Source organism: Pseudorca crassidens, chromosome 2, assembly GCF_039906515.1.
Source record: "Pseudorca crassidens isolate mPseCra1 chromosome 2, mPseCra1.hap1, whole genome shotgun sequence".
Taxonomy (NCBI): Eukaryota; Metazoa; Chordata; class Mammalia; order Artiodactyla; family Delphinidae; genus Pseudorca; species Pseudorca crassidens.
Window position 1 is genome coordinate 22,138,699 of NC_090297.1, and position 23,287 is coordinate 22,161,985.

Sequence of the window (23,287 nt, forward strand, 5' to 3'; positions counted from 1 at the left end):
ATTACAAAGTGCTTTATTTCTGTTCATGTCATTTAATGCCTTGTACTGGTAAGTATTGTTATGCCCACTTTACAAATGAGGAAACTGAGGCTCAGGGAGGTGAAATAACTTGCCTAGTGTTAACAGCTAGTAACAGATCTGGAATTAAAATTTTAGTCTGCCTCCAAAGTTCATCTTCTTAAACAATATGCTGTATTGTCTGCATGATGATGATAACTACAATATGCTGAGCACCTGCTAGGTGCTGGGCAATGCATTTGCCACCTTTTGCTTCCCCATTTTACAGTAGTGGGTGGTGCTCTTGCACATGATCTGCTTTTAGGCTTATAAATGTAAGGGCCAGCTTAGAAGGAATTTGACATTCTTAGATTGGCGCATTCTTTTAATGGAAAATTTCGCTGTTTTTTTCCTTTTATCCTTTCCTATTTTAATGGTCAATGTCATAATTTTTTTTACTATTACCAGTACTAACAACTGAGTTTCGCCCAAGTGTACACTTTTTTTTTCTTACTGATGCCTTAGCATTGTCGTTTCCTATTCCTTACCTTTGCTACTTTTTTAATCAAAAGCAGATAATAGAGATAAGGTAATGGGGAAAGAGGAGCAGGTGCTAAGGAAAGGCAAAGGAAAAATCCAGATACTAGAAATCTTTCCGAAATCTCAGTTTGGAGAACAAAGTTTTAAACTAAAAGCTCAGTTTTAGGGGTAGCTGTCATTTGTTAATGGAATATTAGGGCTTTGACAAACACAGGATTTAACCTCAGTAGCCTTATTCTCATCTGATAATAGGGTGAGTAATATATTCTTCACAATGCCTGTTTATTTGTGGTGATAATTAAAGGACATAGTATAAAACTCCTTAATACAGTGCTCAGAATTGTTAGTTCCCCCTTTACCTTCAGATGTTAAATTCATCAAGCTATATATCCTTAATATTTATGTATATGACTGTATATAAATTAGTTATATCTGAATAAAAAAAATCAGCATGCAGGCTGGCCCTTCCATTGCTGCATGTGGTTAGCTGATACTGCCTGTGTATTATATGCAGCACGTAGGGCTACTCCCTATAGTTTTGTATTCCTCAAGATCATTATTGAACTTTAGCAGAAAGAGAAATATTGCATAATACCTTAAAATATTCATTTCTAGTTTACTATTTTAGTAAGCAAAATTTTCAGAAATGTTTCTTTTTATTTTTAGAAAAGGTATATTTAATTCTAAAATATTGTTCCTAATGTTATTAATTCCCAATACACAGATCTTATTCTGCTCTGAGTATGCCACTCACAGGTACGAAATACAGTTTTAGAGCAAGCAGTGAAATGTCAGAATGGTCTGATTTTGAGATAAGCTTGTATCTAAAATGTACCTTTGAATGGACTTCTGCTCCCATCAGCTTGCTTACGCATAACCCTGATGTTTTTTGTGTGATTAAATTTACAAATTCTTTGGTAGACTCTTGAGCAGCCTCCCTTTCTTCGTGACTGTGAGTCTGGAAAGTTGTAACCCAGCTCAGTGTCAGAAAAAGTAGGTGTGGACTTTGAGGGCTGTGCCGCTCAGCAGCTAGAATGTGGTTGGCAGTCTCCTCCCCTTCCTGCACTTGAGCTCTTCACAGTGTGCACTCTGGAATGACAGGCATTCCTGTGTGAAGAGAGCCAGCGTGAAGACATATTTGTGAGAAACACCAGTGCCTTGTCCGGGATACAGGGAAACAGAAACTCCTGCGGATTAACTGACTTCCTGCCATTTCCTGATGTCTGGCGGTGACACTGAGAGAGGAGTGCATGTCCCCTCCTTACGTGGATTTATCGTTTAAGAAAAGTTCGCTTTGGTCGGGGACAATTTGTTGTTGTGAGACACATGAGACAACGTAATCATGGGGCAAGCTGACATCTCCAGACCGGTAAATCCAGATGGAGTTGGTGAGTAATAGAACGCAAAGAAACAAAATCTTGACAGAGGCAAGGCAGATCTGTAGGTGAAGTTGACTATTTTATAGGAATTTGAATATGAGGATTTTGATGTTTTTAACTTTGGGATGTTTATCACTTTGTGAAGAATAAATGAAAAATAAGTTAATTTTTCATTCAGTTATATTAATTTACCACTCATAGTTGTGTTTTACTGAATCCTTTTGGACTTTTTAAAGACAATATTGCTAGTAAACCATCTGTTAATTTCTTGCCCTTGCAGAACATAAGTGCTACAGGAACTCGTGTTTAGAAATCAATGGTGTTTTACTGCTCTTTTGCAGGACTTGGGCAGCTGATATATACGTGTGGTATAGCATTAGAATTGTTGACTTCTATAAACAGGACCTGTTTTGTTTTGTTTTGTTTTGTTGGCTGCAGCATGCGGGATCTTAGTTCCCCCGACCAGTTCCACCAGGCCCCCTGAAGTGAAGCACAGAGTCCTAACCACTGGACCACCAGGGAATTCCCGACAGGACCATTTTTGAGATTTGACTTAATTTTTTAGACTCAGTTATACATTTTCCAAATAAGTCTCAGGCTTTTTCCATTGTGCTGGTGTTTCCGTTTCTCATAAGGCAATACTTGGTATAAACATTGCTGAAGGCAGTGCTTTGCGTTTGAAGTGTTATTGTCTCAAAGATAGCTGGAGACCAGGCTGATAAGTGTAGCCAGAGTTTCAAAGCATGTAAGTGAAATGGAAGTCCACTGTCACTAAAAGACTCATTTTCCCAACCTTGTGGGGTTTTGTATAAAATGAAGATAGAAAGGTGGGAAAGATAGATTTAAGTGGATGCTCATTAAAGGCTTCCTAAATATAAACAAAGTGGGGAAAAGCCTGTGAATCATTCCTTGACATTATACTTTTTTTTTTTTTTTTTAAGATTCATACCTTCTTATACCTTCTCTTTGATTTACGAAGCAGCAGAAAACATGTTCAGTCCCAGGGTGCTTTTTTTTTTTCCCCCAGAAATGAAAAATGTTAGTGACTTTAAAGAAAACCATAAAGTGTGGGAACACAGGTAACACGCCCAAATGTGTCTCATGATTTAATGTAATTTCATTTCTAAAGGTATGTTTTCCCCTGAGAACTTTCCAGATGAAATTCCTACAAAGTACTTTTCATATTTTATTGAAACTGAAGCACATGGATCGCAAAGTGAGTCATTCAGCCACAGATTTTTAGGACTGAAATCAGAACTTGACTTACTTTACTTTGATCACCAGGGCTGGGTCCATATCAATTCAGTAGCTCAGTTGTTTTGTTTTGTTTTTATTCCCTTAATGAAATCGTTCTCATCGGGTTGGCCGAAAAATTCATACGATGTTAATGGAAAAACCCAAATGAACTTTTTGGCCAACCCAATGGCTAGAAAAGGGTATAGAGGAAAATATAAAGGACCCTCTGGGGCCTCTACTCAGCTTGAGATGAAATTAAAAACAGAGTTATATCCCACCCCACCCCTCTCTCTATGCCTACATTCCCTTATGATGGCATTTTGCTTGTTTGCTCCCAGAGGTAACCACTCTCCTGAATTTGGTAAATTCCCTTTTGGGCCACTAAATTCTCCTGTGGTTTCTACTACAAAGGTGGTTCTCTGTTAACAAGTCAGGATGTAAATCATGCTAGGCATTTATCTATGAGATGGAAATGAAAGGTCTTTGAAAAGCAAGAAATGGGTAAGCAGGTACAGCGTACCAATGAGTGGTAATATTTATGAAGAATGCCGATTTAATATCTATATACTAGACAAAAAATTTCATCTCAACAGATAAAGTTTCAAATTTTTTCTGCCTATTAAAAAAAAGTAGGGCTCATCATTCATCAATTTTTCCTTCTACCAATAATCCTAATAAAAGTCCTGTGAAGTGGGGAGTTCCCTGGTGGCCTAGTGGTTAGGATTCTGGGCTTCCACTGCCACATCGCAGGTTCAATCCCTGGTCTGGGAACTGAGATCCCGCAAGCCGTGCAGCGCAGCCAAAAAAAAGATTTACTGAGATAAAACTTTCAAATAGTACTTTGTAGTTCTCAATCAACATAAAAAGCTGTTTCTGTGTTCACTAGAATCCTTTACTATGTATCATATTAAAACAAACAGCTAAAAAAAAAAAAACCAGCTGATTTAGCACATGTCCTTAAATTAGGCACAAGACCAAAGATATTTATTTATTTATTTAGCTGAGCCGGGTCTTAGTTGCGGCACACGGGATCTTTAGTTGCAGCATGCGAACCCTTAGTTGCAGCATGCATGTGGGATCAAGTTCCCTGACCAGGGATCGAACCCAGCCCCCTACATTGGGAGCATGGAGTCTTAGCCACTGGACCACCAGGGAAGTACCAAGAATTTTAGTGAATTCTACCCAACCATTTAAGCTGGAACTTTCCTTCTCTCTCTAACTTTCCATTCCCTCTCTCTAGCTCTTTTTTTATTTTCCCCATCATATACCTTCCACTCAATAATTAGCCTCTTTTTTCCCCACTTTTCCTTTGTATAAGAATATATTGCTTTAAAAGATGTCATATTGTAATACGGGAGTTCCCAATCCCCGGGCCGCATACCAATATCCCCTCATTCATATTACTGCCTGAACCATCCCCCACGCATCCCCCCATCCATGGAAAAGTTGTCTTCCACGAAACTGGTCCCTGGTGGCAAAAAGGTTGGGGACCACTGTTGTAATATTTCCTCTTTCCTTCATTCCTTTTCCATCAGTATTCAATTCATTTTACTCTGAAATTTGTTGTTATGTGTTCTCCCACATGAGAATAGGAGTGGTTTTGGGAAAGGTGCTTTAGAAATAATTTTGTTATTTGGAGGCAAAGTTAGTAAGGAGATTGCTGGATGAATAAATTTTCATATAGCTATAGAACAATATTAACATAGAAATAAATAATAGATGGATTAATTAAAAATAAACTTCTTCATGAGACTTGAAAGAAGAACATTTGGCATTATTTGGTCACCAGAATTATCAGAGACATTTCTCATACCTATCTAGATCTAAAAATAAATGCTTCTGAGAGAGAAGGAACAGGTATACTTTCTTCATGTAATCCAGGAATCAAGAGAAAGTGTTAGGGGTCTGTCATGTACTCCTTAAAGGATTTTCTGTTGAATACCAATCAAAAATTATTATTCCCTCTTTCTGCTTCAGTAGATTTTCTGAATGGCCTATTGTCACAACAGTATATTCCCTCTTTCTACTTGCAGGTTAATTTTGATAGGTTTAAAGTTTTTTTCCTTGAGAGAATATATTTTCTGGCACCTCACCTTAAAACCTTTCTCTCAACTTAGAACTTTTATCAAAAAAGTATACATATCAAATTACCAGAGTAAAGCAGCATCACTTCTTGACGTAGTTACGGTCAAAGATCTCTTTTCCCAGAGTTGGAACCTCAGACCTAATTGTACCTGCAGGTACAGAGAGAGACCTTCTCCCTGGCTATCTTCTTGAGTGCTTTGCCCAGTTCTATTTCCCAAAGGTCAGAACTATGCAGTATTTCCAAGGGAAGTTATGGGCCTGCTCTAGACAAAGCCTGCTTTGTTCATTAGTGGCAGGTTTTGCTTTCTGTAATTTTGTTGCAGTTTTCTAAAACAGTTTTTTAAATTCAATAATAATCCTCTTTCAGAAGGCAAAAATGAGTATAAGTACAATAGTGTAAGTACCATAAATTAGTGTTCTCCATTTACAGAATTCTAATGCTGTTAAAATGATTGTATAAAAGCAAGATCTGTTTCAAGCTGGATGGGCATAAAAGATAATTAAACAGACCCATTAGATTATAAAAGTAATTGGCCACAATATACTTAAGTCAAACCATTATGCCATATACCTTAAACTTAAAAAAAAAAAGATAATTGGTACCTCTTGATAATGGAGTATGTATCTCGTTGCACAAAGCTATGTATTTTTAAGTTTTGGACAATAACTGATTATTAAAAGTTTTGGGGGTAAAATGAGAGAATTTTATACACTTTAAATCTACACATTTTTTAAGACCCGACAAGGTATAAGAAATAGGTGTGGAACTAAGACGGTCCCAGTAATTTTGTTGCTTATTACTAAGCCTAGTGAAGGGGAGTGGGTAGTGAAGGCTATCTTGAAAACTAAGTTATCTGTCAACTACAATTGCCTGTGCCTTACCTTGCCTTCCAACGTGAATGACTAATTGGTTGTAAATCAGATTCTCAAATGAACTAGGTTTACCGTCTAACCCTGTTTTATCCCTTATCTCTAGCAAGTAATGTAGGTATAACATGTATCTGTAGCAAATAGTTTATCTGAAGATGAAAAGTGCTAAGTTATTTTTTAATAATACTATACATTTATTTTAAAATCACCTCAGAAATTCACCTGGAACAACTAAACTTGAACTAAAAAACATTGAATTAAATGTTGACCAGGAAAAAACTTAGGGTTGAAGAAAGAAACTGCTAGAACTCTGCATAATATGTGAAATAAGAAACAAGCCTCTGAAATGTGAGGTGCTAGCTACAACTTGGAGGAGGGAGTAAGTAGTTTAAACACCAGGGCATAGTTTCACGGTACTTCTCAAACTGGAAACTCCCAACTGTAATTAGTTATCTTCCTCTCCTAACTCCACCCCCTCCAAAAAACACCAAGACCTCCAACTCTGTGAATTGCTTTCCTAGTGGCCTGCGGCTGCATGACTTCCTTGGAACACACAATCCTAAAACTATAGCCAGCATTCTACACCCTGTTTTCTGGCAAACAAAGGGAAACAAGGAGGGAAAAGCCACCTTGTTTTGGTTCTCATTGGAAAACAGAATGGGACCATGAGGACATTTTAAATTCCATACTGAGTTTAAATAGAAACAGTGGGGTATCCAAATGTGACTCCAAGCCTGTATTTCTTCTGTCAAATTGGAAATAGGGGCTTCCCTGGTGGCTCAGTGGTTAAGAATCAGCCTGCCAGTGCAGGGGACACGGGTTTGAGCCCTGGTCCATGAAGATCCCACATGCCACGGAGCAAGGCCGTTCACCACAACTACTGAGCCTGCACTCTAGAGCCCGCAAGCCACAACTACTGAGCCTGCATGCCACAACTACTGAAGCCGCGTGCCTAGAGCCTGTACTCTGCAACAAGAGAAGCCACCGCAAGGAGAAGCCCGCGGACGGCAATGAAGAGTGGCCCCCGCTTGCCGCAACTAGAGAAAGCACGTGCGCAGCAACAAAGACCCAGTGCAGCCAAAAATAAATTAATTAATTTTTAAAAATTGGAAATGGGAGGGAGATGGTCATAAAATCAGAATTGCTGAGAACAAATATTTGGTTGATGTGCAGGTTTGCTTATGAACAGTTTCAAATTCACCTCCCTAAGCCTTTTATTTATGAGTACAGAAACAATATTTGAGGTGTAATTGTATCATTAAGAATAAAAAAGATCGGGACTTCCCTGATGGCGCAGTGGTTGAGAGTCCGCCTGCCGATGCAGGGGACACGGGTTCGTGCCCCGGACCGGGAAGATCTCACGTGCCGCAGAGTGGCTGGGCCTGTGAGCCATGGCCGCTGAGCCTGTGCGTCCGGAGCCTGTGCTCCGCAACGGGAGAGGCCACAACAGTGAGAGGCCCGCGTACCACCAAAATAAAATAAAATAAAAAAGATGGTTTCTCAATACCTGAGTATACTTTTTCTTGTATAATTTATTCATCCATCAGTTTCTCTTTCTTTCTATTGCAGTTTTCTAAGTGATGCAATTGAATTTTCTTAAAGTCAGACAAAAATTCACAGTAGGAAGCCTGAATAGTTTCAGTGGATCCAAGAATGCTACGGAGATTAGTGGCTTCAATTAGATCTAATCAGCCACTGCTCTCAAGAATTTATGCATACTTTAAAACCCTTTATTCCACAGCTGAAAAGTTTACACCTGGTGAATTTAGATTACCGTTAAAGTTGGTCTCTAGCTCCTTTAGCACAAGATTGTACTCATGGTGAACAAGGGTGGTATTCTTAAAAGAATGTAGGACTAGAAACTGTTGTTTGGGTGATCCAAACCTACTTACTTTAACATGTGTCACTACTCCAAGAAAATGTCCTTGAATGGTTTAATTTGCTTAATACTTCAGACTATGATTTTTATGTAGGAAATAATTCTTTTTTTTTTTTTTTTTTTTGGCTGCATTGGGTCTTTGTTGCTGAGCGCAGGCTTTCTCTAGTTGTGGCGAGCGAGGGCTACTCTTCGTTGCAGTGCGTGGGTTTCTCGCTGCAGTGGCTTGTCTTGTTGTGGAGCACGGGCTCTAAGCACGTGGGCTTCAGTAGTTGTGGCACGTGGGCTCAGTAGCTGTGCCTCGCGGGCTCTAGAGCGCAAGCTCAGTAGTTGTGGCACACGAGCTTAGTCGCTCCGCAGCATGTGAGATCTTCCTGGACCAGGGCTCGAACCCGTGTCCCCTGCATTGGCAGGTGGATTCTTAACCACTGTGCCACCAGAGAAGCCCGGAAATAATTCATTTTTATAGGAACCTAATGTTTAGAAAGAATTGCTTTCTTTTATGTACTTATATATATGCTGGACTTTATAAACTGTTATGATTTGAAAGCTCCCACTTTCAAAGTAAATTTGTTTTTATTCCAATTATAAAAGCCATACATGTTCACTGTAAAATAAAAAAACACACACACACAAAATAAAAGAAGCTAGAAGAAGCACAGATATCCTGTAGTCCTATCATCAAATTATATTTACATTTTCATTTAGTTCTTTGCATTCTCCTTTTTTTTTTGAATTTTTGAATTTTATTTTTTTTTATACAGAAGGTTCTTATTAGTTATCTATTTTATACATATTAGTGTATACATGTCAATTCCGATTTCCCAATTCATCCCACCACCAACACTGCTCCCCCCTGCCCGCCACTTTACCCCCTTGGTGTCCATACGTTTGTTCTCTACAGCTGTATCTCTTTTTTTGCCCTGGAAACCGGTTCAACTGTACCATTTTTCTAGGTTCTACACATATATGCGTTAATATATGATATTTGTTTTTCTGACTTACTTTACTCTATATGACAGTCTCTAGATCCATCCACGTCTCTACAAATGCCCCAGTTTCGTCCCTGTCTGAGTAATATTCCATTGTATATATGTACCACATCTTCTTTATCCATTCATCTGTCGATGGGCATTTAGGTTGCTTCCATGACTTGGCTGTTGTAAATAGTGCTGCAATGAACATTGGAGTGCATGTGTCTTTTTGAATTATGGTTTTCTCAGGGTATATGCCCAGTAGTGGGATTGCTGGGTCATAAGGTAATTCTATTTTTAGTTTTTTAAGGAACTTCCATACTGTTCTCCATAGTGGCTGTATCAATTTACATTCCCACCAACAGTGCAAGAGGGTTCCCTTTTCTCCACACCCTCTCCAGCATTTATTGTTTCTAGATTTTCTTATGATGCCCATTCTAACTGGTGTGAGGTGATACCTCATTGTAGTTTTGATTTGCAGTTCTCTAATAATTAGTGATGTTGAGCAGCTTTTCATGTGCTTCTTGGCCATCTGTATGTCATCTTTGGAGAAATGTCTATTTAGGTCTGCTCATTTTTCGATTGGGTTGTTTGTTTTGTTAATATCGAGCTGCATGAGCTGTTTATATATTTTGGAGATTAATCCTTTGTCCGTTGATTCGTTTGCAAATATTTTCTCCCATTCTGAGGGTTGTCTTTTCGTCTTGTTTGTAGTTTCCTTTGCTTTGCAAAAGATTTTAAGTTTCATTAGGTCCCATTTGTTTATTTTTGTTTCTATTTCCATAACTCTAGGAGGTGGATCAAAAAAGATCTTGCTGTGACTTATGTCAAAAAGTGTTCTTCCTATGTTTTCCTGTAAGAGTTTTATAATGTCCAGTCTTACGTTTAGTTCTCTAACCCATTTTGAGCTTATTTTTGTGTATGGTGTTAAGGAGTGTTCTAATATCATTCTTTTACATGTAGCTGTCCAGTTTTCCCAGCGCCACTTATTGAAGAGATTGTCTTCTCTCCATTGTATATCCTTGCCTCCTTTGTCGTAGATTAGTTGACCATAGGTGCATGGGTTTATCTCTGGGCTTTCTGTCCTGTTCCATTGATGTATATTTCTGTTTTTGTGCCAGTACCATATTGTCTTGATTATTGTAGCTTTGTAGTATAGTCTGAAGTCAGGGAGTCTGATTCCTCCAGCTCCGTTTTTTTCCCTCAAGGCTGCTTGGGCTATTGGGGGTCTTTTGTGTCTCCATACAGATTTTAAGATTTTTTGTTCTAGTTCTGTAAAACATGCCACTGGTAATTTGATAGGGATTGCATTGAATCTGTAGATTGCTTTGGGTAGTATAGTCATTTTCACAATATTGATTCTTCCAATCCAAGAACATGGTATATCTCTCCATCTGTTTGTGTCATCTTTTTTTTTTTTTTTTCTTTTTTTGCGGTACGCGGGCCTCTCACTGTTGTGGCCTCTCCCATTGCAGAGCACAGGCTCCAGACGCGCAGGCTCAGTGGCCATGGCTCACGGGCCCAGCCGCTCTGCAGCATGTGGGATCCTCCCAGACCGGGACACAAACCCATGTCCCCTGCATCAGCAGGTGGACTCTCAACCACTGCGCCACCAGGGAAGCCCCTGTTTATGTCATCTTCGATTTCTTTCATCAGTGTCTTATAGTTTTCTGAGTGCAGGTCTTTTACCTCCTTAGGTAGGTTTATTCCTAGATATTTTATTCTTTTTGTTGCAATGGTGAATGGGATTGTTTCCTTAATTTCTCTTTCTGATCTTTCGTTGTTAGTGTATAGGAATGCAAGAAATTTCTGTGCATTAATTTTGTATCCTGCAACTTTACCAAATTCATTGATTAGCTCTAGTAGCTTTCTGGTGGCATCTTTAGGATTCTCTATGTATAGTATCATGTCATCTGCAAACAGTGACAGTTTGACTTCTTCTTTTCCAATTTGTATTCCTTTTATTTCTTTTTCTTCTCTGATTGCTGTGGCTAGGACTTCCGAAACTGTGTTGAATAATAGTGACGAGAGTGGACACCCTTGTCTTGTTCCTGGTCTTAGAGGAAATGCTTTCAGTTTTTCACCATGGCGAATGATGTTTGCTGTGGGTATGTCATATATGGCCTTTATTATGTTGAGGTAGGTTCCCTCTGTGCCCACTCTCTGGAGAGTTCTTATCATACATGGGTGTTGAATTTTGTCAAAAACTTTTTCTGCATCTATTGAGATGATCATATGTTATTTCTTCTTCAATTTGTTAATATGGTATATCACATTGATTGATTTGAGTATATTGAAGAATCCTTGCATCCCTGGGATAAATCCCACTTGATCATGGTGTATGATCCTTTTAATGTGTTTTTGGATTCTGTTTTCTAGTATTTTGTTGAGGATTTTTGCATCTATATTCATCAGTGATATTGGTCTGTAATTTTCTTTTTTTGTAGTATCTTTGTCTGGTTTTGGTATCAGGGTGATGGTGGCCTCATAGAATGAATTTGGGAGTGTTCTTTCCTCTGCAATTTTTTAGAAGACTTTGAGAAGAATGGGTGTTAACTCTTCTCTAAATGTTTGATAGAATTCAGCTGTGAAGCCATCTGGTCCTGGACTTTTGTTTGTTGGAAGATTTTTAATCACAGTTTCAATTTCATTACTTGTGATTGGTCTGTTCATATTTTCTATTTCTTCCTTGGATCAGTCTTGGAAGGTTATACCTTTCTAAGAATTTGTCCATTTCTTCCAGGTTGTCCGTTTTATTGGCATAGATCTGCTTGTAGTAGTCTCTTAGGATGCTTTGTATTTCTGAAGTGTCCCTCGTAACTTCTCCTTTTTCATTTCTAATTTTATTGATTTGAGTCCTCTCCCTGTTTTTCTTGTTGAGTCTGGCTAAAGGTTTATCAATGTTGTTTATCTTCTCAACGAACCAGCTTTTAGTTTTATTCACTTTGCTATATTGTTTTCTTTGTTTCTATTTCATTTATTTCTGCTCTGATCTTTATGATTTCTTTCCTTCTCCTAACTTTGGGTTTTGTTTGTTCTTCTATCTCTAGTTCCTTTAGGTGTAAGGTTAGATTGTTTATTTGAGAGTTGTCTTGTTTCTTGAGGTAGGCTTGTATTGCTATAAACTTCCCTCTTAGAACTGCTTTTGCTGCATCCCATTGGTTTTGGATCGTCGTGTTTTTGTTGTAATTTGTCTCTAGATATTTTTTGATTTCTTCAGTGATCTCTTGGTTATCTAGTAACATATTGTTTAGCCTCCATGTGTTTACGTTTTTCTCCCTGTAATTGATTTCTGGTCTCATAGCATTGTGGTCAGAAAAGATGCTTGATATGATTTCAGTTTTCTTAAATTTACCAAGACTTGATTCGTGACCCAAGATGTGCTCTGTCCTGGAGAATATTCTGTGTGCACTTGAGAAGAAAATGTAATCTGCTGTTTTTGGATGGAATGTCCTATAAATATCAATTAAATCTATCTGGTCTATGGTGTCATTTAAAACTTGTGTTTCCTTATTAATTTTCTGTCGGATGATCTGTCCATTGGTGTAAGTGAAGTGTTAAAGTCTCCCACTATTATTGTGTTACTGTCGTTTTCTTCATTTCTAGCTGTTAGCAGTTGCCTTGTGTATTGAGGTGCTCCTATGTTGGGTGCATATATATTTATAATTATCATATCTTCTTCTTGGATTGATCCCATGATCATTATGTTGTGTCCTTCCTTGTCTCCTGTAACATTCTTTATTTTAGAGTCTATTTTATCTGATATGAGTATTGTTACTCCAGCTTTCTTTTGATTTCCATTTGCATGGAATATCTTTTTCATCCCCTCACTTTCAGTCTGAATGTGTCCCAAGGTCTGAAGTGCGTCTCTTGTAGACAGCATATAGATGGGTCTTGTTTTTGTATCCATTCAGCGAGCCTGTGTCTTTTGGTTGGAGCATTTAGTCCATTCACGTTTAAGGTAATTATCAATATGTATGTTCCTATTACCATTTTCTTAATGTTATGGGTTTCTTTTTGTAGGTCCTTTTCTTCTCTTGTGTTTCCCACTTAGAGAAGTTCCTTTAGCATTTGTTGTAGAGCTGGTTTGGTGGTGCTGAATTCTCTTAGCTTTTGCTTGTCTGTAAAACTTTTGATTTCTCTGTCGATTCTGAATGATATCCTTGCCGGGTAGAGTAATCTTGGTTGTAGGTTCTTAACTTTCATTGCCTTAAATATATCATATCACTCTCTTCTGGCTTATAGAGTTTCTGCTGAGAAATCAGCTGTTAACCTTATGGGAGTTCCCTTGTATGTTGTCATTTTTCCCTTGCTGCTTTTAATAATTTTTCTTTGGCTTTAATTTTTGTCAATTTGATTACTATGTGTCTTGGCATGTTTCTCCTTGGGTTTAACGTGCCTGGGACTCTCTGCGCTTCCTGGACTTGGGTGGCTATTTCCTTTCCCATTTTAGGGAAATTTTCAGCCATAATCTCTTCACATATTTTCTCGGGTCCTTTCTCTCATCTCCTTCTGGGACACCTATAATGCGAATGTTGTTATGTTTAATATTGTCCCAGAGGTCTCTTATCTCTTAGGCTGTCTTCATTTCTTTTCATTCTTTTTTCTTTATTCTGTTCCACAGCAGTGAACTCCACCATTCTGTCTTCCAGGTCACTTATTCTTCTGCCTCAGTTATTCTGCTATTGATTCCTTCTAGTGTATTTTTCATTTCAGTTATTGTATTGTTCATCTCTGTTTGTTTGTTCTTTAATTCTTCTAGGTCTTTGTTAAACATTTCTTGCATCTTCTTGATCTTTGCCTCCATTCTTTATCCGAGGTCCTGGATCATCTTCACTATCATTATTCTGAATTCTTTTTCTGGAAAGTTGCCTATCTCCACTTCATTTAGTTGTTTTTCTGGGGTTTTATGTTGTTTCGTCATCTGGTACAAAGTCTTCTGCCTTTTCATTTTGTCTAACTTTCTGTGAATATCCCATTCTCCTTTTTAATGTATATTATAGTTCAGGTAATGCAGTGCATGTAACTTCCTACTGTATTTTTTTTTTTTTTTTTTTTTTGCATTACGCGGGCCTCTCACTGTTGTGGCCTCTCCCATTGCGGAGCACAGGCTCCGGACGCACAGGCTCAGCGGCCATGGCTCACGGGCCCAGCCGCTCCGCGGCATGTGGGATCTTCCCAGACCGGGGCCCGAACCCGTGTCCCCTGCATCGGCAGGTGCAGTCTCAACCACTGCGCCACCAGGGAAGCCCCCTACTCTATTTTTAACCTGTATTTGAAAAAATATGTTCATGGCCCTGGCCCCTATTCTAGTTCTAAATAATACCTAGTTAGGGACTTCCCTGGTGACCAGTGTTTAAGAATCTTCATTCTAATGCAAGGGACATGGGTTCAGTCCCTGGTTGGGGAACAAAGATCCCACATGCCACAGGGCAACTAAGCCCGCACGCTGTAGAGCCCCCATGCCACAACTAGAGATAGCCCCCGCGCCGCAACAAAAGATCTCACATGCCGCAGCAAAGATCCCACGTGCCACAACTAAGACCCAACGTAGCCATATGAATAAATAAATAAATGTTTTTTTAAAAAATAATAGGGACTTCCCTGGCGGTCCAGTGGTTGAGACTTTGCCTTTCAATGCATGGGGTACGTGTCCCATCCCTGGTCAGGGAGCTAAGATCCCACATGCCTCATGGCCAAAAAATGAAAACATAAAACAGAAGCCATATTGTAACAAATTCAATAAAGACTTCAAAAATGGTCCACATCAAAAAATAAATAAATAGAGACTTCCCTGGTGGTGCAGTGGTTAAGAATCCGCCTGCCAATGCAGGGGATACGGGTTCAATCCCTGGTCCGGGAAGATCTCACATGCCACGGAGCAACTAAGCCCGTGTGCCACAGCTACTGAAGTGACCTGCATGCTGCAACTACTGAGCCCACATGCTGCAACAACTGAAGCCCAAGTGCTTAGAGCCCATGCTCCACAACAAGAGAAGCCACCACAATGAGAAGCCCATGCACCGCAACGAAGAGTAGCCCCCGCTTGCTGTAACTAGAGAAAGCCCGCACATAGCAACGAAGACCCAATGCAGCCAAAAATAAAGAAGGGAAGAAGGGAAGAAAGGAAGGAAGGAAGGGAGAGAGGGAGAGAGGCAGGAAGGAAGGATGGAAGGAAGGGAGGGAGGGAGAAAGAAAGAAAGAATTAGGTTACGTGCAGAGAATGTCTGCCTGTCTCTTTTAACATGCAAAAGTTTTCCAGATAGTAATCTGGAATTGCATTTAACAAGCTGACTAATCATAAGAATTGCCTGAGAAATTTTTTAAAAACAGATTTTTAGGTCCCAGCTCCTGGAGATTCTGTGTTTTGAAAAGGCAACTGGGCTGATTCCAAGTATTTGGAACAGATTTGGGTGTCACGGAAATAATGTTCTGTTTGTCATGAAAGTGAGGAGGGGAGAAGGGGAAGGAAAGGAGAATGTGAGAATATAAGAATATGAATGAATGAATTTGGGATGATAACTGGGTCAGGACTTGGTGTGGCTGAACCTCACTGCCTGATGCAAGAGGCATACCAGTTTCTAAAAGCTTTATGGACATGAAGATTAAACACATTTTCATAAAGCGTCAAAGAAAAAAAGTACTGCTCTCTTTGCTTTTTGTTTTCAGTGCCTTGATGGCAGATGCATTCATTTTTATCGTAAGCTGTTGGTATTTTCCACACACACTGTGACTTAATAGAAACTGAACTTATTTTGAGTTCGTATGCTAGCAGGCGTAAATATGTTTGAAAGGATATCATGATTTTCTTGTTTTGAATGTATAAGAGAAAGGACAGATAAATTTGTTGTTCAATATAATGAAGAACTAAAAGGGTTGAACTAAATCCTACTTTAGAAGGTCATTAGATATCCAAGAAGATAGTGGAAGCAGGCTAGATTGGATATATTTCATTTTAGGACTTTACAGACAGGAACTTTTCTGTGAATATGTTACCACCTAACATTCCTAAAGTTTTTGGCTATTTTTCTTTGTAAAAGCGTCACATAGCGCTAATAACCTTTACTTTCATACTGTTAGTTTGGGGTTTTGTTTGTTTTGGTTTGGGTTTCGTTTTTTTATATCATCTTCCCTATTACTTTTAACCAAACAGGCTTTTTCCTGTGTGTCTTTTGGAACTCAGTGAATTTCACTCAGTGGGTGGGTTAGCAAGAGATTTAAAGTTTCAGTCCTTCCTTGTCTCTGTAAGGAAGGCTACTCTTTGAGAATGAACAACTTATGATACTTATCTCCATTTCTGAAAGTGTTATCATTAACATATGTTAAATATCAATGTTATGATATCATGAATGCTCTGAAATGTGTCCAGGTCTCATTGACATTCCACAATTGGTAGAATACTGTCTTAGTTAAAGCACTCACTCTTAAAAACAGTACCATGTGTTCACCCTAGTGCCACTCTTGGTGGTCCATCCTGGGGTACCATTGAGGGGAAATTGTTAGGATAGGAGTTATTCTACGTCTCTAGCAACTAAACTTTAAAAAATATGATCCAATGTTATAACCATGTTCTATTGCATTTCATGTAAAGAATTAAAGTAGTTGAGACCCAAGATGCCCTCAAGTAAAGAAAAGAGTCACTGTCCTCTGTCATCTTCATCTGTTGCACTTCAGGAAACAGACCCCTGTTTTGCCTATGTCATCTTAGGCATAGCAAAGTAATGCATCAGCAGCCATTGCTGCAGTCGCTCTGATAATTACTGTTGTGTAAATCTTACCTTTATCAATGGACTTCCCTAGACTCAGCATCTATGAACTGAAAAAAGATTGAATTTTTCAAGTGTTTCTTTAAAAAAAATTAATGCTTGTTGATTGTGTATTTTCTCTTATGAAAAAATATCGAATTAAGAGGGTTTTTTTAAGAGTATATATTATGCCCCTTTGTCCCCCCCACCTCCAAATGCATTACTTGCTTCAAATGTGAAATTGTTTACAATAAACATGTTAACTTATTACATGTGATTATACAGTATGTGGTCCTTGATGTATTTCTATAAAGTAAAGGTCCCAATTTAATTCCAGGATTGTTATTCCACATGACTCTTTTTTTTCTTCTCCTCTAGACTTCTCCAAAGAACGCTGGGACAGTAGGTGGAGTGCAAAGTTGTATTGTGTTGCCTTCCTGCTTTTTTTGTTGCCTTCCTGCTTTTTTTTATTATTCTTGGCCCAGTCTTGGCTGCTCCTTTCTCTGCCACTAAAGCTCACTCACTAAACCCTGCATGTGTGGTCATTATGAGGGACTCATGGCCTTTCATTTCGATCCTGCACATTTATCATGTCAGTTATGTTTCTTGTCAAATCTTTAGAATCAGGATTGTCCCTAAAGCAATATTGTAATAAGCAAACTGAAATCTCATCTCTACTTTCAAAAAAGTTTTCCTTTATTTTGAAGCACTAATACCCCTGCCTCACCCCGCCCCCCAAGCCCCTTCCAATACTCCAAAACTACCTAAGGTCTTTTTTGCAAAGGGAGAAAATAATTTGATAACATATACAAGTAAGGTGTTAATACTTAAGTGTTACCCCCCTCCCTGAACTATTTATATCCTGAAAAAGGAGGGCAAGGGAGGGCAGTGTTTAACAGAGAATAATGACTCACTCACTGATGGTAGAATTCTCTGCTTCAATGACACAAGAGATAGTGGTGTTAGCTGAGACAGGCCTTCCCCCATGCCAAGAGGATGAGCATAGCAACAGCAATAGCCTACATTGGGGCAAGATCTCATGCACATTGGGAAGATATCCACATTTGTGCGTGTGTGTGCCTTTAAGAGACTTGAGCTGGTTATGATCATCTCATTGAATTTTTGTCCTAAAATGATGTCAGCTCCGTTTGGTTCCTTTTCCTCCTTAGTAATTTATCTGTTATGGATTTTGATGTTTGGTGTCCATGTGATGTCAAGGAGTCTGTCTGCATGATTATTTTATCATTGCTCTGATCCTTTCCAACTACCACAGGAAGAGAGGGGAAGGGACGTTTTCAAGATTGTGCTGAAATAATAAATTGGCTGTTCTCTTCCCTTTCTCCCTCTCACCATGCAACAGAAGAAGCAGGTCAGCCCACTGCAGACCCAGGCATGGTCATGGACAGTGTGGAAGCAGGAGACACAACACCTCCTACCAAAAGGAAGAGCAAGTTCTCAGGGTTTGGCAAGATCTTCAAGCCCTGGAAATGGCGGAAAAAAAAAAGCGATAAATTCAAAGAGACATCAGAAGGTGAGATGTTAAGATTTAAATATATGTTCTGAGTTAGAGAATTCCCCATTGAAGGTACCTAACTTTTTCATTCTCTTCCCAAGTTTCTATAACCCCCTGTTTGAAAAGGGAATTGAATCTTTTAATTAAAAAAACAAGTGGTCACTCACTAAGCCATATATGCTATATCCTCATTCCTAGGTTGGTATTTTGATAGGGTTCATGTTTATCAATTGAGTGGTGAATGGAGCTCCTGAACTACAGCAGATATAAGATGCTTCTTTTTTTCTATTCTGGCCACTTCCTCCCAGGAGAAGTTCATCCATAAGTATCTTACTATTGCGATTTCCATTAAAAAAGGAGGGAATTCTCTGGCGGTCCAGTGGGTTAGGACTCCTCGCTCTCATTGCCAAGGGCCCGGGTGGCGGGCCAAAAATTTAAAAAAAGGAAAAGCTAAACTTATGAAAGGATAATTCTTTTTGGAAATGATATTTTCCCAATAGTACAGGTTGTGAATGAAATTAAGTTTTTAAATTCAAAGTTAGTTTTTGTGTTCTTTTCTTTCCTAAGAATAGAAAATTGAATCACTTTATTCTTTTACCTAAGGAGGTGAATTTTATCTGCCACATTTCTGAGTGTTTTTTTCCAATTTAATGTTAGTTTTAGAGCGAAAAATATCTATGCGAAAACCGAGAGAAGAGCTGGTTAAAAGAGGGGTTCTGTTGGAAGACGCTGAGCAGGGTGAGTTTGCAAATAGCATATGCCTGTCTCTGTACACTTGGTCTTTGGTTCTGCTAAGTATTTGAATTTTCTTTCTTTATTATTGCTGTTGTTGAGAGGGAAGGGGACTTAAAAAAACTGTTCATGCATCTAGAATATATATTTTTCTAACTTCTGTTAGAAAAGAAAAAGGCAATGCGGTAGAAAAGTCTGCAAAAGCACTGAACAGACAGTTCACTGAAGAGTACATACAAATGCCCAATAAACAAAAAGGTGGGTTTTTTACTTCATTAGTAATTAAGGGATACAAATTAAAACCAAAGTAAAATAGCTCTACATATAAACTAGAAAACCTAAAATTAATCAGATGACCAACAACAAGAGTTGATGAGGGTACGAAATAAGTGGAATTCACATACACCTATTGATGCAAGTGTTAAAGTGGAAGAATCACCTTGAAAAACAGTTTAGCATAATCTATGAAAGCTGGAGATATGTAAACCTATGTGCAGTCTTTGGTATATACGCAACAAAAATATGTATACGTGTGTATCAGGAGATATGTATAAATATGCTCATAGCAGCAATATTTATTAACAGTAGAGCAAAATTGGAAACAACCCAAATGTCCATCAATAGTAAAATATATACATAATTTGTGACACATTGATAAAATGAAATATTATATAGCAATGCAAACAAACTATACCTACATGCTTTAATATGAATGTCATAAGTAATACTGAGCAATTGAAGTCAGTGATGAAAGAATATATATTGTATCATTTCTGTAAGTGTGAAGAAAAAACAGTGTTAGGGAAAAAAAAAAGAGTTTAGTGAGCTGTATTAAGGAGAAAACTGGCCACCTCACAAAGAAAGGCCTAATGGCAGCAATGACTCTTACAAGATAGGAAATAATTAAAAGTTAAATGTGAGTTGAGACTGAACTGAGGAATAAAAAGTTCTTCTTGCCCTTTTACTAATTTTTGCTTACAAATTCACTCCAAACATGCTTTTCAAAGATACTTTCTCCCAGTAAATGATCTAAAAAAGTGATTGTTTAGAAAAGTGGGTTGATTCTCCTGATTATCAAAAGAAAATGGAAACTAACTTTTTGGACTAAAGCTCAGGGGGTTTTAATGAATGAACTGTTGAAATAAATGCCTTCAAAACATAAAAAAAAAAGAAAAAGGAAAAACTGTTTGGAGATGCATGCTTATGTGGTTAAACTATAATAACACAAAGCAAGGATTATCATAAGAGTTAGGAGAGTGATTGATTGCTTTGTGGGGGAAGGAAAGGATGTTACTAGGGAGAGAGAGAGGCTTCAGAGAGCTCTGAAAACATTTTATTTCCTAATGTCCATGATGATCACACAAGGTTTTCCTTGTAATATGTCTTTGAAATTTACATTTCTATTTTGTACATTTTTCTCTACTGGCATTAAACTTGACAATGAAAAATACTAAATAATGATAAGATATTTCTATGGAATTCAGTGGCATACCATCTATATTTGATTTATTTTAAGAAGGCATTTTTTGTATAATTTTTAAAGATTACTTTCCATTTACAGTTATTACAAAATATTGGCTATATTCCCCGTGTTGTACAATACATCCTTGAGCCTGTCTTACACTCAGTAGTTTGTACCTCCCACTTCCCCACCCCTTTATTGCATATAATTGGGCATATATTTTTTGTGGGAATGAAAATATCTAATGAAGAAAAAAATATTAAAACATAAATGAGAATAATTGATTTTTTTGTTTAAGGAATCTCAGCTTAGGGGGTAAACATAAGGGGTAAACCCCTTCCAATAATTGCTGCCTAATTTTCTGTATTAAAGTCCATTTTCTTGCTGAGGAATAAAAAAAGCTTCCTTCACCCTTCCTTCCAAGTACCTACCTTATCTGGTTGTGGTCTTTAACTCTGGAATTGCAGTTGAGTGGTTGGTGAAGGATCCTTGGGACAACCATTCTCTGTCTCTTTGTACATCCTCAGCTTTGTGCCAGCTGCAGTACTGTGTCATTTCCTTTTTATTTTTTAAATACCAAATTTGTCTCCAGGCCCATATTGCTGCCCTAATATTTCTTGTTTGTCTGTCATAAAGATCATGTTTTGGTATTTCAACACTCACTGCTGGTTTAATAATGTCAGGACTTTCTCTAATGTATGACTTTTATGAAGCAGCTTATCAGAAGAGTAAGGCTGTAGTACATTGGTTGCATTTCATTTCTCTTCATTAGAATTACTTAGCATGAGACAAAATATGAAAGCCACGTTTTTGTTTGTTTGTTTGTTTGTTTTTTGTGGTATGCGGGCCTCTCACTGTTGTGGCCTCTCCCGTTGCGGAGCACAGGCTCCGGACACGCAGGCTCAGCGGCCACGGCTCATGGGCCCAGCCTCTCCGCGGCATGTGGGATCTTCCCAGACCGGGGCACGAACCCGTGTCCCCTGCATTGGCAGGCGGACTCTCAACCACTGCGCCACCAGGGAAGCCCTGAAAGCCAAATTTTAAAAATATATCCTTTGGTTGGTGGAAGAAAGGAACCAAACCGAAGAAATACTATACTCTTTAGGTTTTGAACCATTTGAATATATTGCTTGTTTGCAAAATTTAATTAAATTATGTATTTATTGTCTCAACTATATAAAAGCTTAAGTAGAAAAAACAAGCTTGAAGGAAAAATACTAAAATATTATTAGCATTGGTTATTTCTGGATGTTGGAATAGGAATGTAGGGGATTTTTTTTCTTTCTATTTTTCTAAATTTTCTAAATTTTCATGAGTGTATTTGTTTTTTTACAGTAGGACACAAAAACTTCTAGGTATTTAGGTGGGTAACTACAGTTATAATGCCTCTGTTGCAACGTCTTTGGCCATTGTTTTTTGATAATAGCCGTTCCTCACCCTATGCCCTTTCCTACCTCTCACCTTTCTTGCTCACTCACCAAACCCCATACATTACTTCTTTCTTGTTTTTCACCTTCATTCAGTCTTTTTTGCCATATGCTTCCTATTGGCTCTTGATCCAAGTTGTTTACAGCTTAGAAGCAAGCTCAGAGGTCCAATTGCTAAGTGAATTGTAGCCATTGGACAAGATGTCCCTCTGCCAACCAGAGAACTGACCTAAACTGTACTCTGTAAGAAGAAACTAAGAGGACTTCCCTGGCGGCACAGTGGTTGAGAATCCGCCTACCAATGCAGGGGACATGGTTTCGATCCCTGGCCCGGAAAGATCCTACATGCTGCGGAGCCCCTAAGCCCTTGAGCCACAACTACTGAGCCTGCACTCTAGAGCCCGCAAGCCAAGAGTACTGAGCCTGCGTGCCACAACTACTGAAGCCCGCACGCCTAGAGCCCATGCTCCACAACAAGAGAAGCCACCGCAATGAGAAGCCCACGCACCGCAACGAAGAGTAGCGCCCGCTAGCCGCAACTAGAGAAAGCCCGCGTGCAGCAACAAAGACCCAACACAGCCAAAAATAAATAAATAAATAATTTTTTAAAAAAAGAAGAAACTAAGAGATGGGCCTCACAGCCTGGCTTACATATCTCCAGTTAAGGCTAAAAGCAGTATTTGAACCTTGCAGTTCTTTTCATACTCAGAGATGGCTTTTGGCTTGATTATGGTTCTGACTTGACTATATTATAAAATATGTAATGGATTTTCTGAGTTGGGGGTTGAGAGGCACTCATAGATGTTGAGGCCAGATTCTAATTCTATTCTATTCTGTTAGCATTTAGCACAAACCCTTTGCATTAAATATAAGAAGTTTGGGACTTCCCTGGTGGCACAGTGGTTAAGAATCCACCTGCCAATGCAGGGGACACAGGTTCGAGCCCTGGTCCGGGAAGATCCCACATGCCGTGGAGCAACTGAGCCTGTGCACCACGACTACTGAGCCTGCGCTCCAGAGCCCGCAAGCCACAACTATTGAGTCCACGTGCCACAACTACTGAAGCCCACACGTCACAACTACTGAAGCCCATGGGCCTAGAGCTCGTGCTCAGCAATAAGAGAAACCACTGCAATGAGAAGCCCGCACACCACAATGAAGAGTAGCCCCAGCTCGCTGCAACTAGAGAAAGCCCATGCACAGCAACAGAGACCCAACGCAGCTAAAAATAAATAAATGAATTTATTTTTTTTAAATATATGTATATATAAGAAGTTTCACTTCAAAGTAGACAATCCTGATTAAGTAACTTGCAAGATGACTGATCACTTTTGCTGGTATGTGCTGAGTAGAAACTAATTAATAATGTGTCTTTACCTTTCACTGTATGTTTTTTAAAAGTAGGGGCTTTGGGCTTCCCTAGTAGCACAGTGGTTAAGAATCTGCCTGTC

At 38.7% G+C, this 23,287-nt stretch overlaps 1 protein-coding gene across 17 annotated transcripts in view; it reads left to right on the top strand.

The window, feature by feature from the left end:
- PHACTR4 (phosphatase and actin regulator 4) overlaps positions 1-23,287 on the top strand; it is a 117,076-nt gene that overhangs the window by 68,616 nt on the left and 25,173 nt on the right. For 6 of the 17 annotated variants that reach the window (XM_067725076.1, XM_067725077.1, XM_067725093.1 and 3 more), the window contains 3 exons: positions 17,081-17,108; positions 18,063-18,233; positions 18,873-18,953. In XM_067725076.1, the coding sequence (XP_067581177.1) occupies positions 18,095-18,233; positions 18,873-18,953 (220 nt within the window). In that variant the 5' untranslated portion in view covers positions 17,081-17,108; positions 18,063-18,094. Of the gene's footprint in view, positions 1-1,638; positions 1,926-17,080; positions 17,109-18,062; positions 18,234-18,872; positions 18,954-23,287 lie in introns of all 17 variants that reach the window. The other 11 variants (XM_067725081.1, XM_067725084.1, XM_067725082.1 and 8 more) reach the window with 5 other exon arrangements.